At 47.0% G+C, this 14,564-nt stretch overlaps 1 protein-coding gene across 3 annotated transcripts in view; it reads right to left on the bottom strand.

Annotated features, from left to right (window-relative positions):
- Window positions 1-14,564, bottom strand: part of MAP3K9 (mitogen-activated protein kinase kinase kinase 9) — a 73,996-nt gene that overhangs the window by 21,469 nt on the left and 37,963 nt on the right. For all 3 annotated transcript variants that reach the window (XM_032345084.1, XM_032345085.1, XM_032345086.1), the window contains exon 3: window positions 9,363-9,543. In XM_032345084.1, the coding sequence (XP_032200975.1) occupies window positions 9,363-9,543 (181 nt within the window). The remainder of the gene's footprint in view (window positions 1-9,362; window positions 9,544-14,564) is intronic.

Here is a 14,564-nt window from a genome sequence, read left to right as displayed (position 1 = left end):
CCTGTTCCTCAAACTCCTCATCTACAAAGTGCAAACAACACCACCAGTCTCACAAGGAGGCAGTGAGAGTCTCTGAGCCACTCGGAGGGTTTAAATCAGCACTCGCCGGCCATACTCTTCGGTCGTTACTACTGCTGACATAATTAATACTCTGGAAGAAGAGACCACATCCCAAGAACACATTTTTTTCCTATTTTAAGAAAACTTTAGCTTTCGTCACAGATACATTTTTTCAGCTTTAGAAACGTGGAGAGCTGACCACCTACGACAAACAGATTTTCCTCCAGTCACAGGATCCTTTTCAATGCCCCCTAGGATGGATAGATTCCTGCCCCCGATCAGTTAACTGAGACAGTTAACTGAGGGGTGATCCCAGGACAAGCAACCATAAGGCCATGGACAGTTTGAACAGTGGCTCTCCTTGTATTTTCAGCACAAATCTCAAATTTCAAAAAAATACTCATCAGTAATTTCCAATTAACAGAGTCATGTTATTTTATTTTACTTTAAAAGATTTGACTTACTTATCTGACAGTGAGAGAGAGAGAGAGCACAAGCAGGGGGAGCAGCAGGCAGAGGCAGAGGGAGAAGCAGGCTTCTGCTGAGCAGAGAACCCGTTGTGGGGTGTGGTCCCAGGACTCTGGGATCATGATCTGAGCCGAAGGCAAATGCTTAACTGACTAAGCCACCCAGGTGCCCCAAAGTCATGTTATTTTAAAGCAAAATATGGCTCAGTTGATGTAGCTGATGACTCTTGATGTCAGGGTCATGAGTTCCAAGTCCCACGTTGGGCACAGAGATTACTTAATTTAAAAAAAAGTAAGCCCAATACCTATTTCATCATGGTACATTGTATGCAGGAGGAGCTACGACATTTATAACATCATCTTGAATCTCTACTATGAAACTGCAAGATAAATATTATAGCCATTCTGCAGATGAAAAAAGCAAGTTTCAGATAAGTTTAGGGCCTACATGGAATAAGTAAGTCATGATGGACCCTGGACCAAGTCTCAGTTCCTTCTCTCTAGATCCCCAGCTACCATTTTTCTGCTTGATAAACTCTGTCTTTCAAGATCAAATTCAGATGCACCACCATGCATTCCTTTCACACATCTACTAAAGATTTACTATGCATCAAGGTCAAGGCTGGGCACTAGGATGCTGGATACAGATCTTGTCCATAAAGAGACCAGTGAGAGGAACAGAAAAAATGTCAATTAGAACACAAAGATGAGTCACAAGAGAAATACCATGAGTGCACAAAGAGCAGATGGGCTCCTGGCCAGACCCGAACGGGGGCAGGAGACAGCTGAACCTTGACTGTTAGATAAGGAAAGACAGAGATCCGGAAACAGGGGTCAGCAATGCACAGGGCATGTCTTGCCCTCAAAGAATCCCAAATGGCCTGGTCTGGCTCCTAAGAAGAGCAGCAGGCCAGTCACTGCCCCGGAAGATCCCTGCACACGGCCCGCCAGGTGGCCTGGCCAGTGTCCTTGGACAATGGCTTTCCCTCGGTGAGTCCTCCAAATACCACCACTTTCTTCATGTATCTCAACCACCAAAAAAAGCCTGATAGACGGTTGCAGGTCTTGTCTTGACAGGGAGCTGGGTTTTACTCTGAGGTTGATGGCAGCCATGCTGGGCACTCGAGGAAGCCTTCCCTGACACTCGCAGGTGTTACTTAACCCTTGTGTGGGCAGCCGTGTACAGCAATTACCTGTGTGCCAGCCTATGCGCTCTTCCGGGGCAGGGACAGTAGTTTAATCTCTGCACTCAGAGGGCCGCGGACACAGCAGGCGCTCACACAGTAAAGGGCTTGGGGGGTGGGTGTGGGGAAAAGTGCGCGGTCGGACCGGCCTGCAGGCTGCACTGCGCACCGGAGAGTCAGCCGTGGATACAGAGAACTGCGCTGTTATTCTTCCTGCCAAACCGTTACTGGGACTCGTCCAGATGGCGGTGGTGCTGGGTAGCCGCTACCGAGGGACTCTGAGAGCCCTTAGCGCTGCCGACAAGACTGCGAGCTCACGGTGACAATCATCTCCTGCTGTCTGCTCCTGGCATTCCCGCCAGCCTCCACTCTGGGCAATTAAAACCCAAAGTCCCAGAACCCCACTCCTCTATCGAGGCTAAGATGACGGGTATTGGAGCCCTAACTACCTGGAAAGGCAGTAGAGTATTTCAAAGATCTAAACAGGTGTCCTCTTTCTGTCCTCTTCATGTCCTTGCACGGGCTCTGGGACGGTGTCCGTGGAGCTGTCCCAGGCCACCTGGAAGCGGGAGAAGCCAGGGACTCCTCCCCTCTCGGCTTCAAGGACGGTAACTCTGCTCTCACATGGCTTCTTTGTTCTTCTGCATTTTGCTCCACGTGAAAGGCCCCACAACTAAGAGGAGCTGGTTGAACGCTGCTCAGGGAAGATTCGGACAGACTTGAGTCAATGTCTGCTTTGCCACTCATGGCCATGGGGCCCTGGGAAAGGAAGTTCCTCCATGCTCCCCACCTGGGCAACGAAGACAGCACTTCCCACCTCACAGAATAGCGGCAAGGGATAAATAACACAACTACTACTTCTCCAGAAGCTTCTATGTACAGCTAGTAAACGCTGTATGTAAATGCTGTATGAAGCCTCAGCGGTGGGGGAGGAGGGGGATTCAGGAAAAGGCCGCAGTGTCGGCTGAGAGCCTGAGGGACACCAGCATTCAGGCAAGAAGCCTTTCTGGGAATGAGTGAACAGTAAGTCCTCCTCTGCCAATGTTCCTCTATTTCTGTAACCGAAGGTGGCAACAGAAGAGAAGCCTTGGCGTTCCTTTGGCAGGAATACAGTCCAAGCAAGGAACTAAAGAATTACACGTTGGAGGGGTCTGAGCCCCAGCGAGAGGGGCCAGAACAAGTCCACATGATTTACCTCAGGTCTGACCTACGCTGAAGCCCTCCCAGAGTTGACAGAAGGTCAAGAGGCCCTTTCAAGACCACTTCCAAGCAGCCTGGAAGTACCGGCTCAGCTGAAACTCCGCCCCAGCCCCTCCCCTTGCAGAGCCGCCAGCCCCCACAGTGCTGTCAGCGGTTTCCCAGGAGTCCTTGCAACCTCGCCCCAAACCCTGGGGAATGCACCCCGTGTCGATAATTAACCACCTCCGGGGGTATGGAAATCCCTTCCATCACTTGGTGGGGTCACAGGTCAGCAAGGGGTGCTCCATGTTTTCAAAGTGAGGAAAAGCATCAGAGTGGCCGGCGGCCGGCTGAAGGCACAGCAAACCCAGGCCTGAGCTGGACTGGGATGAGCTTTCTTACTAACCGGCCTCGTCTCTAAGACACACACCCTGAAAGGAGAAGGTGTTCCTCAAACAGGCTTCTGCACTTGGTAATCAGCTGTGACCCCACATTCCAGAAACCACACTGTTCAGTAATCTTTCACACAGGGGCCCCTGGGTCGTACAGTTGGTTAAGCATCTGACTCCTGATTCTGGCTCCTGAGATGGAGCCCCAAGTCAGGCTCCATGCTCAGCACGGAGTCTGCTGGAGACTCTCTCTCCCTCTCCCTCTGCACCCCTCCCCTCCCCTCCACTCTCTCTTTCTCTGTGTCAAACAAATAAACCAATCTTTTAAAAAAATTTCTTGGGCAGGGCACTTGGGTGGCTCAGTGGGCTAAGCATCTGCCTTCAGCTCAAGCCATGGTCTCAGGGTCCTGGGATCGAGCCCCGCATCAGGCTCTCTGCTCAGTGGGAAGCCTGCTTCCCTCTCCCCGCCACCGCCTGCTTCTCTGTCTACTTGTGATCTCTGTCTGTCAAATAAATAAATAAAATCTTTAAAAAAAAAACAATCTCTTGGGCAAAGTTAGTTGAACAACCACATGAGAAAGCACTCTGTAAACTGTAAAGTAACATAAAACTATTCTTGTTAACTAGACCTCATTCAAAATGATGATTTATTAACATATACATGAATATATTGACACAATAAATACTTACTGATATGGTAATATGCTCATGCTATATTGTATTCCAAAAGCAGTTTATGAAACAGAATGATCCCATTTTAAGGGATGGGCAGATAAAAATGTAAACAGAAATAAAGGCACCAAAATATTAATAGAGGTTATCTTTACAAGTGGGTAAAGGGTGACTTCTTTTTCCCTTTTTTTTTTTTTATCCACATTTTCTAATTTTCTTCGATGGTGAACATATGAACATATTTTACTTCTGCAATTTTAAAAACTTAAAATGCCTCCAATCATCCCACAGACACCAGGCAAGAAGTCTTTACAGGAGACCACCAACCACTGTGCTCCCTACACAGCACAACCAGAGGGAAAGTTTTTGTCCACTACCCTTCCTGAGGCGGTCTGAGTCCAAGCAGATGAGGAAACGCGTGAAGCTGAGGACCTGGGCCGTTACCAACATAGCCTCCGTCACAGCATGTGGAAGAGGCCCAGGGAACCACATGCTTGACAAGCACTAAGACTCAGCTGGCCTTGGGCACCTAGCAAAAGCAGAGGCCGAAAGGCCCCAGACCCCAGGGAGTTCCAGGAGGGGTGGGGGACAGATACAGGCTCAGCCAAGTACCTGGCACAAAGTTAGTTTTCAACAAATGATTCCTAAATGAGTAAATGGATTATAAGTCCATCTGGGAATGAGCTTTGTCCAACTTCCTAGGCATGCTTGGGCCCGCTCTGGGACATCCTGCTGGGCGCCAGGCACGGCGGACCAGTCATCTGGAGGAGCCCGCCCAAAGTACAGGAACAAGAGTATATGGATGGCAGCAGGGCTACAAGCACAAAGTTTAAGAACATATCTAGTTCTTTTTTTTTTTTTAAGATTTTATTTATTTATTAGACAGAGAGTGAGAGAACACAAGCAGGGGGAACAGCAGAGGGAGAGGGAGAAGCAGACTCCCTGCTGAGCCCAGAGCCTGACGTGAGGCTCGATCCCAGGACCCTGGGATCATGACTTGAGTTGAAGGCAGACACTTAACTGACTCAGCCACCCAGGTACCCAGAGACATCTCTAGTTCTAATCATAGCTTTGCTTCTACCACCTGGCTGAAAAGTCCCTTAAACCATCTCAGCCTCTGTCACCTCATCTGTAAAAGAGAAGTAATATCCTCTACTTTGGGGGTTCTTGTGAGATTATTAAAGAGGCAGAGCATTTAGCTCATAAGCACGTGTATAGGTGGTAAATATCGTTCCCAGAGTATGCATGTTGTACCTACAGCAACGGGCACAAGACTGACTCTGCTAAAGGCACAAGATCCTTTGGAGCCACTTAGATAAGTAGGCTCAAGGGAGGTGGGATTAAAGGCCCATCTATCGGGTTCCCATACATCGATGCTTGCAGGAAATGCGGCAGCTGGGAAGCTGAGTGTGGCAAATGGCTGACTATCCCCCAGATCCATTCCCCCTTCTTCCTTAATAAGAGTTTTAGCTGGACAGACAGTTATCCTGTTTGCCTCCCTCCCTAGGAGCCAGGTGTGCCCACGTAACCAAGAGCCCGCAATGGGGTGTGTACAGAAGAGATGTGCACAACTTCCGGGCTGTCTCCAAATTAAGGCCAAGCTGCTTGCAGTGAATAAGCTCTTTCTCTGTTTCTGCAGAATATAAACGCTGAAGTAAGTCACTCACATGTAACCGTTCAGTCAAGAAAATACACTGAGGGACCCAGAAAGAACCTTGGTTTCTTTTCCTTTTTTTAAGGAGCGAGAGTGAGCACAAGCAGGGAAGGGGCAAAGAGAGAGGGAGAGAGAGAATCTCAACTAGATTCCATGCTCAGTTCAGAGCCTGACAAAGGCTCGATCTCACAACCCTGACAACATGACCCAAGCCAAAACCAAGAGCCGGATGCTGAACAGACTGAGTCACCCAGGGGACTGGCTCAGTGGGTTAAGCCTCTGCCTTTGGCTCAGGTCGTGATCTCAGGGTCCTGGGATCGAGTCCCGCATCAGGCTCTCTGCTTGGCGGGGAGCCTGCTTCCTCCTCTCTCTCTCTGCCTGCCTCTCTGCCTACTTATGATCTCACTCTGTCAAATAAATAAAGAAAAGAAAAAAAAGAAAAAAAAAAAAAGAACCTGGGTTTCTGAATGCTCTCATGGGCACAGCTAACCTACAGTCTGGACTCTTTAGAAAAGAAAGACACTTCTACCTCAAGTGCATCTATAGATCTCTTCGTAATAATAGCTAAGATTAATTAAATTATTAACTATTCTCATCAGCCTATAGACAAGTAATGAAAGTGTTAGATTGAAGCCTATGAAGTTGCTGTTTTCGTAGGTCGAAAATACTGGAATATTCCTACCCAGTTCAACCTAATGAAATCTGGTCAGATACTTTAAGGAAGGAAAACTCTTTTCTTCATAATAGTTACTTCACCCTGTAATGAATGTGTGGAAAAATAAAATAAGATGTAGTATACAGAAGCTATAAAACATCACTAAAAGAAACTGGAAAAGGCCCACATAAACAGGAAGATATCCCATGTTCATGAATTGGAAGACTTACTGTTGTTAAGATGGCAATACCCCCCAAAATGATCTACAGATTTAACACAATCCCTATCAAAATCTCAGCTGCCTATTTTGGAGAAATTAACAAAATGCTCCTAAAATTCATTTGGACATACAAAGCACCCAGAACGGCCAAAATCATCTTGCAGAACAACGACAAAGTTGGAGGACTCTCTACATTGTAATTTCAGAACTTACTACAAAGCTACAGTAATTAGAACAATGGTACTGGCATAAGGAGAGATACATAAACCAGTGGAGTATAACTGAGTCCAGAAAAGACCCTTACTTTTATGGCAAATTACTCTTTGACAAGGGTGACAATTTAATTGGGAGAACGGCCTTTTCAACAAATGAGACTAGATGCAGGAGTCCCCGCTTATCCATGGGAGATACATTTCAAAACCCTCACTGGATGCCTGAAGCAGCAGGTAGCACAGAACCCTATATATTTTTTCCTATACATACATACCTACCTATGATAAAGTTTAATTTGTAAATTAAACATAGTAAGAAATGAACAATAACTACTAATAAAAGGGAATAATTATAATAATATACTATAATAGAAGTTATATAAATATGCTCTCTCTCTCAAAATCTTATTGTTCTATATTCACCCTTCTTCTTGTTTTGCCTTTTTTTTTTTCAAAGATTTTATTTACTTATTGGAGAGTGACAGAGAGAGCACAAGCAGGGTGAAGGGCAGAGGAAAAAGCAGATTCCTCACTAAAGCAGGGAGCCCGATGTGGGACTCAATCCCAGGACTCCTGGATCATGACCAGAGCCAGACACAGGTGCTTAGCTGACTGAACCACCCAGGTGCCCTCACCCTTCTTTTTGCAGTGATGTGAGATGATAAAAAGCTGACGTGATTAAGATGAAGTGAGGTGAATGACGTAGGCATTGTGATACGGCGTTAGGTATACTGATGACAGATCTGACCTTCCAGACCACAGGTGACCATGAATAAATGAAACCATAAAAAAGCAAAATTACTCATAAGGAGGGACTACTATGGTCACAGGCAGAAGAATGAAGTTAAATCCCTTACCTCACACCACATATAAAAATTAACTCAAAACAGAACAGAGACCTAAATGTAAAAGCTAAGTTTTATAACTCTTAGAAGATAACATAGGTACAAATATTCATAATCTTGCACCAAAAGCACAAGCAACCAGAAGAAAAAGCAGATAAATTGGACCTCATCAAAATTAAAAATGTTTGTGTTTCAAAGAACACCATCAAGAAAGCAATAAGAAAGAGACCCACAGAAAGGGAGAAAATATTTGCAGACCATGTACCTGATAAGGGACGTGTTAAGGATATATAAGTAACTCTTTCAACTTAAAAATAAGAAGACAAGTAGCCCAATTTTAAAATCTGTAAAGGATGTCAATAGACCTTTACTAATAGGCACCGGGATTCTGATACAAATATTGCAGAAACCGGTAGCAGTTGTAGTGGTTGGAATGGCAGCCCTAAAATGGTAGGTCCATGTCCTAATATCCAGAATCCTTATGTGGAACAGAATCTCCCCTAAAGTCTCTGGAGGGAGTGGAGCCCTTCTCATATTGATTTCAGACTTGTGGCCTCCAGACGACACATGTCTATGGTTTAAACCACCAGGTCTGTGGTAATTTGTTACAGTGGCCCTAGCAATTAGACAATGGTCATTGGAACAAATTTGGTAAATTTACTAAAAAGCACTGACTTATACATTTTCAAGGGTGAACTCTGTCATATGTGTATACAATTTCAATAAAGCTGTTATTTAAAATACACATACTCAGGGCGGCTGGGGGGCTCAGTCAGTTAAACATCCGACTCTCAATTTTGGCTCAGGCCATGATCTCAGGGTCGTGAGACTGAGCCCCGTATCGGGCTCCGTGCTCAGCGCAGAGTCTGCTTGGGATTTTCTCCCCCTTCCTTTCCCTCCCCTTCTGCTCCCTTCTCGTGCATGCTTTCTCTCTCTCTCTCTCTCAGATAAATAAAATCTTTAAAAAAATAATACGTATATTCATCATACACACACACAAGCTCACTTTACTACTCATCGGGAAGAAACAAATTCATGGACTAAGTACATGATCACCTATAGTCCTTCCTTTTGGTATACCGTGCTGACGCTACTGTCTCACAGCCATGAGGACGCATACTCCGTAGAAGCTCATCTTCCCATCAGCAAGAACAAGATCCATGTATAAAATATTTATTTGTTTGTTTATTTTTGAGGACAAGATTTTTTTTGACCCATGTGTCCTTATGACCTATTGGCTGATATTTACTGGGGGGGGGGCGGGGGTTGGTCTAATCTGTAAGTCTGCAGTTCTGGGTAATTGCTTGAGACCCATCTTCTCCCATTTCTGTATCACTGTTCAACCGAGAGAGCCCCAACTAAAAGGTTAACCAGACAACTAGAAATTTCCAACCCACCAAAATAAGAGATCACATAAAGAATACTCATTAGCAGAAGAGCCTGCAGTGGGGACAGGTCCAGCAGTACACAGCCACAGGGGCTAAGGCAGCCAGGATGACCCTGGGGAAGGTTCCCAGGAATGAGCGGGTACACTCACCACCCTACCATCAGAGATGGGCGTGCACACTGACCCTGGGATCTACTGGTCTTTCCTACAGAGCAATCACCAAGAGGTGGTACTGCCACAGCACTAAAGGGACTTTGGGTAGGTGAAGGCATCAGAAATGGTCCCAACCTGTGAATTCCTGGAGATTGCTTGGAAGGGGTCACTTAGACCTATTTGGGGTGCCTAGAAGTCTACATATCCTCAGTTCTCCAAGTCCTAAAACGTGTGTGCACCCAAAATAAACCTGGGGAGCACGGACCCTGAGCCTCTGGATCTTACCTCCACACGTCACTGCCTTTGGAAAACATGGAGGCACGAATGACTTCAGGTGCCATCCAAGCATATGTCCCCGCTGCGCTCATCTTTGTGGTTCGGTGCCACTCTCGAGCCAGGCCGAAGTCAGTGATCTTCAGAATCTTGTTGCTCAGGTCTCCATTCTCCACCTTCTGAAGGATCAATACTGGGCGAGAAAAAGACATGGAAGAAACCAGAAAGTCTGCATCAATCACAGGAAAACCAGCGAATACAGAGCCCTCCTGCCAGACTCTTGTCCTTTCCTCCAGGCTCCCTGGGCAGCTACCCTAGCCTGATGGTATGAACCACCGTTTTTGGTAAGACGCCCCTACAATGCATCCATTGTTGTGCCAAGTCTTTAATAGGCATTACCTTTAACTCACAACAACCTTATGAGGTAGGTACCACTGCCATATCCTTTCCACAAGATGAGGAAACTGAGATACCAACTAATAAGCCAGGACTGAAACGCAGGCAGTCGGACACAAAAGCCCTTTTTCACCCTAATGGCGTACAGCCCATTCACACCCTATGAAAGGAGCCACGAGGTCACAGCCAACCCTTCTGAGGAGAGCCTACTTGGGCTTCCCGTCTGTCCGGGCACCCCGGGCCATAACCACTCTCAGACTACAAGGAATGGCGGTGATGGTGGATTTCCAAGGTTTCAGACTGTGTCTGAGCAGTTTCCATGAACCTCTACAAGTTACTTAAGCCTGTAAGAAAAGATGTCTTGGGGCACAGAGGCTTCCCTTTGACCTGGGAACTCACCCCCAGGCACTGAGAACTGGCTGACAAGTTACAGAAGTCAAAGGGCACACACATGTTTACACCCACAAAGCTTTCTGTGGATATGACCCAAGAAGAAAGAACTGATGCGCCCAACCAGTTACACTCTGGGCCTGTCCCCCGGCTTCTAACACCAAAGCACCCCTGTGCGGAGCCATCTTAGTCCTCCTAGGATGGTAGCTGAGGTAGCCACCTCCAGGGGGTTCCAGGGATATGTGTCCCCTTGCAGGGGCCAATCTTCCTAAAAAAAGAAAAAGCACTAATTGACTAATGTCCTAGAAGCTAAGCCAAGGAACTCTGAGAGAGCAGTGGCCGCATGGAAGCCAGAACTCCATGTCCACAAGCAGGATGGCTCTGAAGGCGCCACGTGAGCACAGCCTCCTGTGGGCCGGACGCTGAACGGCCCAGAATTCAGAGCTCTCTATGCAGGATTTCAGAGAAGGAAGGAGCCTTTCCCCAGCCCTGCTGTTCAAGTCCAAGTGGAGAGAGTGGGGAAAGGAATCCATCGAAGAGAGAATAAAAACTAAAAAAAGGTTGACTAAGTTCCTCCAGCCACTCTGTCTAGGTAAACACTGAAAACATGAGTTCTGAGCCCTACTCGGGTGGGGTTACCCTTCCTGGGTTGGTTCTCCACGGACTCCCACTGAGGGGCTCTTAAGAAGGCTCTAACTCGGGGTGCCTGGGTGGCTCAGTGGGTTAAAGCCTCTGCCTTCGGCTCAGGTCATGGTCCCAGGGTCCTGGGATCGAGCCCCACATCGGGCTCTCTGCTCAGCAGGGAGCCTGCTTCCTCCTCTCTCTGCGCCTGCCTCTCTGCTTACTTGTGATCTGTCTGTCAAATAAATAAAAATAAAATCTTTAAGAAAAAAAAAAAAAAAGAAGGCTCTAACTCTACCTCTCTGAGAGGTCTTTGCAATTTAAGATTCCCTGACAGCTCAAACTCTTTCGCTATCTAAAGAAAGGGTCCATGGTGGTGGTACTCTGGGTACCAAGGAGGGGCTCGGAGGTGACTCTGAGGGCAAAGACCCATCAGCCACACGCTGTAATTTTCTCTTCCTGCCCCCAGCCTGTCCGAACCGTTACGTATTGGAAGGACATGGGCCACAGGTCTGTGTCCTACGTGCTTCTCAAAAAACCAGCCGTGGAGAGGGATGACGAGGAGCTGCAGCGCTGGAAACACAGAGAAAACTGTGCCAGCCCCTCCCTGATCTAATGGGCTCGGTGTCCTTCCTCCACACCCTCTCTGAGGCCCCGGACACACTCCTCCCCACTCTGAGCTGAACGCATCCACACCTCTAAAGGCTTGGACAGATTTTTTTAAAATATATGTTCTCCATCTCATCAAATAACAGAACTCTTTCCAGATTCTTCTGTGCCCCTCTCCCCATCTCTGCCGGCAGAGATAACAGACAAATACGCACTCAAACTCTGGGCCAGTGGCACTAAAGAAACTCACCGTTCCCTGTACGAGGCAGCCCCCAGCCACGGACCATTTCTAAGCCGCCCTGAAACCAAAGATTCAGAGTGAGCCCATCCGCTCACCCAGCCAGTGGGGTCTGGTCCTGTAACAGCCGCCCCCCCGACCCCCCAACGCCAGGTGCTGGGACGGGGTGAGTGGGAAGAGGGTAACAGTTCCCTGGCACATATGGAACCTGCTAAGCGTCACAGATTCTAGGCTGGGGAGCAAAGACATCTAGGTTCTGTGACAGGAAGTGGATTTTTAGGCGATGAATGGCGTGATTTAAGAGGATGCCGGATGGCTTAAGACGGACGGCAGGTTGGAGATGCGGCAAGAATCAGCCCAGGAAAGATCTGCCGGAATACGAATGCCTTTAGGTAGTGTCGGTCCCGCCCAGGTCCACCGAGTCCCCACTGCTCTCTGCTGCCTTAAATCCAGCGACTGCAAACAAGTGTCCCCACAGGCTGGACCCCTGACGGCATCGGAGTTAGAAATCCCTGGTCTTCGGGCTCTGACCTCAACAAAGGGGAGAGGCTGTAGTTAGAAGCCAGCTAGTAATTCTGGCTCTGTCTCTAGATTTCTGTCTAGTCCCAGAACATTTTTCACCACCCGCCGAAGGAAATCCACCCTGGCAGCCGCCATTCCCCATTCTCTCCCCTCTCCAGCCCCTCGCAGCCGCCAATGTGCTATCTCTATGGATTTACCTATTGTGGCTATTTTATACAAATGGACAGGTGACAGGTGACACATCTGGTAATTTCACGTAGTATAATGTTCTCCAGGCTCCTCTGTATTATAGCTTGTAGCCACACGGCACGCCTTCTTATGGTTGAGTAATATTCCTTCGTACGCATAGACCACAATTTGTTTATCCATCTGTCCACGACAGACATTTGAGCTGTTTCCACTTTGTACTTACTGTGAGGAAGCGCGGCTATGCACACATAGGTCCGTCTATTTGTTTCGAACCTGTTCTCCGTCCTTGGGGATATGCACCGAGGAGCGGAATCACTACATTGAGATGGTAACTCCATGTTTGCTGCTTCCCACAGCAGCCGCCCCATTTTACATCCCCACCAGCAGTGGGAGAGGGTTCCAATTTCTCCACATCCTCAACGCACCATTTTCCCTTTTATTTACTTTTAAAAAAAGAAAAATTACAGCCATCCTAGAGGATGCGGAGTGGTATCTCATTGGGATTTTTTGACTTGCATTTTCCTACTGACCAGTGATGCTGGGCATATATCCATGTGCTTGTTTGCCATTTGTGTATCTCTTTTTAAGAAATGTCTCTTTGCTCTTAATCTCAGGAGACAAACTGAGGGTTTCTGGGGGGGTGGGTGGGATGGAGTGGCTCGATTATGGACATTGGGGAGGGTATGCGCTATGGTGGTCACTGTGAATTGTGTAAGACTGATGAATCACACAACTGTACCCCTGAAACAAATAATACATTATATGTTATCTTAAAAATGCAGGAAAAAAAGAGAAACGTCTTTTTGTTTTGAGTTACAAGACTTCTTTCTATGGGGCACCTGGGTGGCTCAGTGGGTTAAGCCTCTGCCTTCAGCTCAGGTCGTGGTCTCAGGGTCCTGGGATCAAGCCCCGCATCGGGCTCTCTGCTCAGCGGGGAGCCTGCTTCCCTCTCTCTCTCTCTGCCTGCCTCTCTGCCTACTTGTGATCTCTCTTTCTCTGTCAAATAAATAAATAAAATTTTTTTTAAAAAGACTTCGTTCTATAGATTCCATGCACTAAACCCTTACCAAATAGATGACTTGCAGATATTTTCCCCTTCTGTAGGCTGTCTTTTCACTTACGTGACAATGTCCTTGGATGCACAAAAGCTTTTAACTTACATGAAGTCCACTTTACCTGTTTTTCATTTTGTTGGTCATGCTTTTGATGAAATATCAAGGATTCCATTGCCAAATCCAAGTTCATGAAGACCTGCCTCTATGTTTTCTTTTACTAGTTTAACGGGTTCAGCTCTTATAACGAGGTCACCGATCCATTCTTAGTTCATTTTTGTGTATCACAAGAGGGCGTTCAACCTCACTGGTTGGCATATGACTATCCAATTGTCCCGTTTGTTAAAGAAAAAGACTTTACTTTTAAAAACAGAATGGAGTAGTTCCCTCCCAGTACACTTTCCCTGGGGAAAGGAAAGTTAGAATCACAGCAGCTTATCTCCCGTACCCTTGAAGTTAGACCCTTCTGAACTTCTACCACCAACAAACAGCCACAGCAAGAACAAATTATTGTGCTTTACTTAGAAAATTTAAGAATGCTTTATCAAAATCTAACAACGTCCATCCAAGTATTGTGTAAAGCTCACCTCTCACAGGTAGGGCAGTGGAACAAATGCTGAAAACAAGTCCAGCCTAAGTCAATGTGGGGGTGGGGGTCTGGCCAGGTAGGAGGGCTCAGAGAGGAAAAGGTCCATCTGAACGAAAAGTCTTACTGATTAACCTGACAGAGAGGTTGGATGGAGAAGGGGGAGGGTCCCAGCCCTTCAGATGCGGGTGACAAGTAGAATGGTGGCATCCTTGATTGAAGTTGAAAGGCAAAGCCCTTTGAGGAAGCCAAGTTCAATTTGGGATGACGAAATGGGTATAGGGCAACGGTAACAAGAGTCAGTATGGATCAGAAAAAGCCCAAAAAGCAGATCATTTAAATCCCAGCCTTGACACTCTACATGTGACCCTGGACAAGTTTCATAAACTCTGCGCTTCTACTCTCACTTCTATAATACCGGGATAAAGATTAAAGGCAACGTAGTAACGAAGCACTTAGCAGAGGCACCCAAACAGGGACTCGGGACACCACAGCCATTAGTGTTACTCTGATGATTCAGTGTCTCATGCGTAAGTGCAAGCCAGGGGACTCAGCAGCCAACGTACTGAAGACACTGGTAGGAAACCTGGGAGTCACTGACAAATGGTAAC

The sequence above is a fragment of the Mustela erminea genome, chromosome 5 (genome assembly GCF_009829155.1).
Source record: "Mustela erminea isolate mMusErm1 chromosome 5, mMusErm1.Pri, whole genome shotgun sequence".
NCBI lineage: Eukaryota > Metazoa > Chordata > Mammalia > Carnivora > Mustelidae > Mustela > Mustela erminea.
This window is presented reverse-complemented; position numbering and strand designations above follow the sequence as displayed.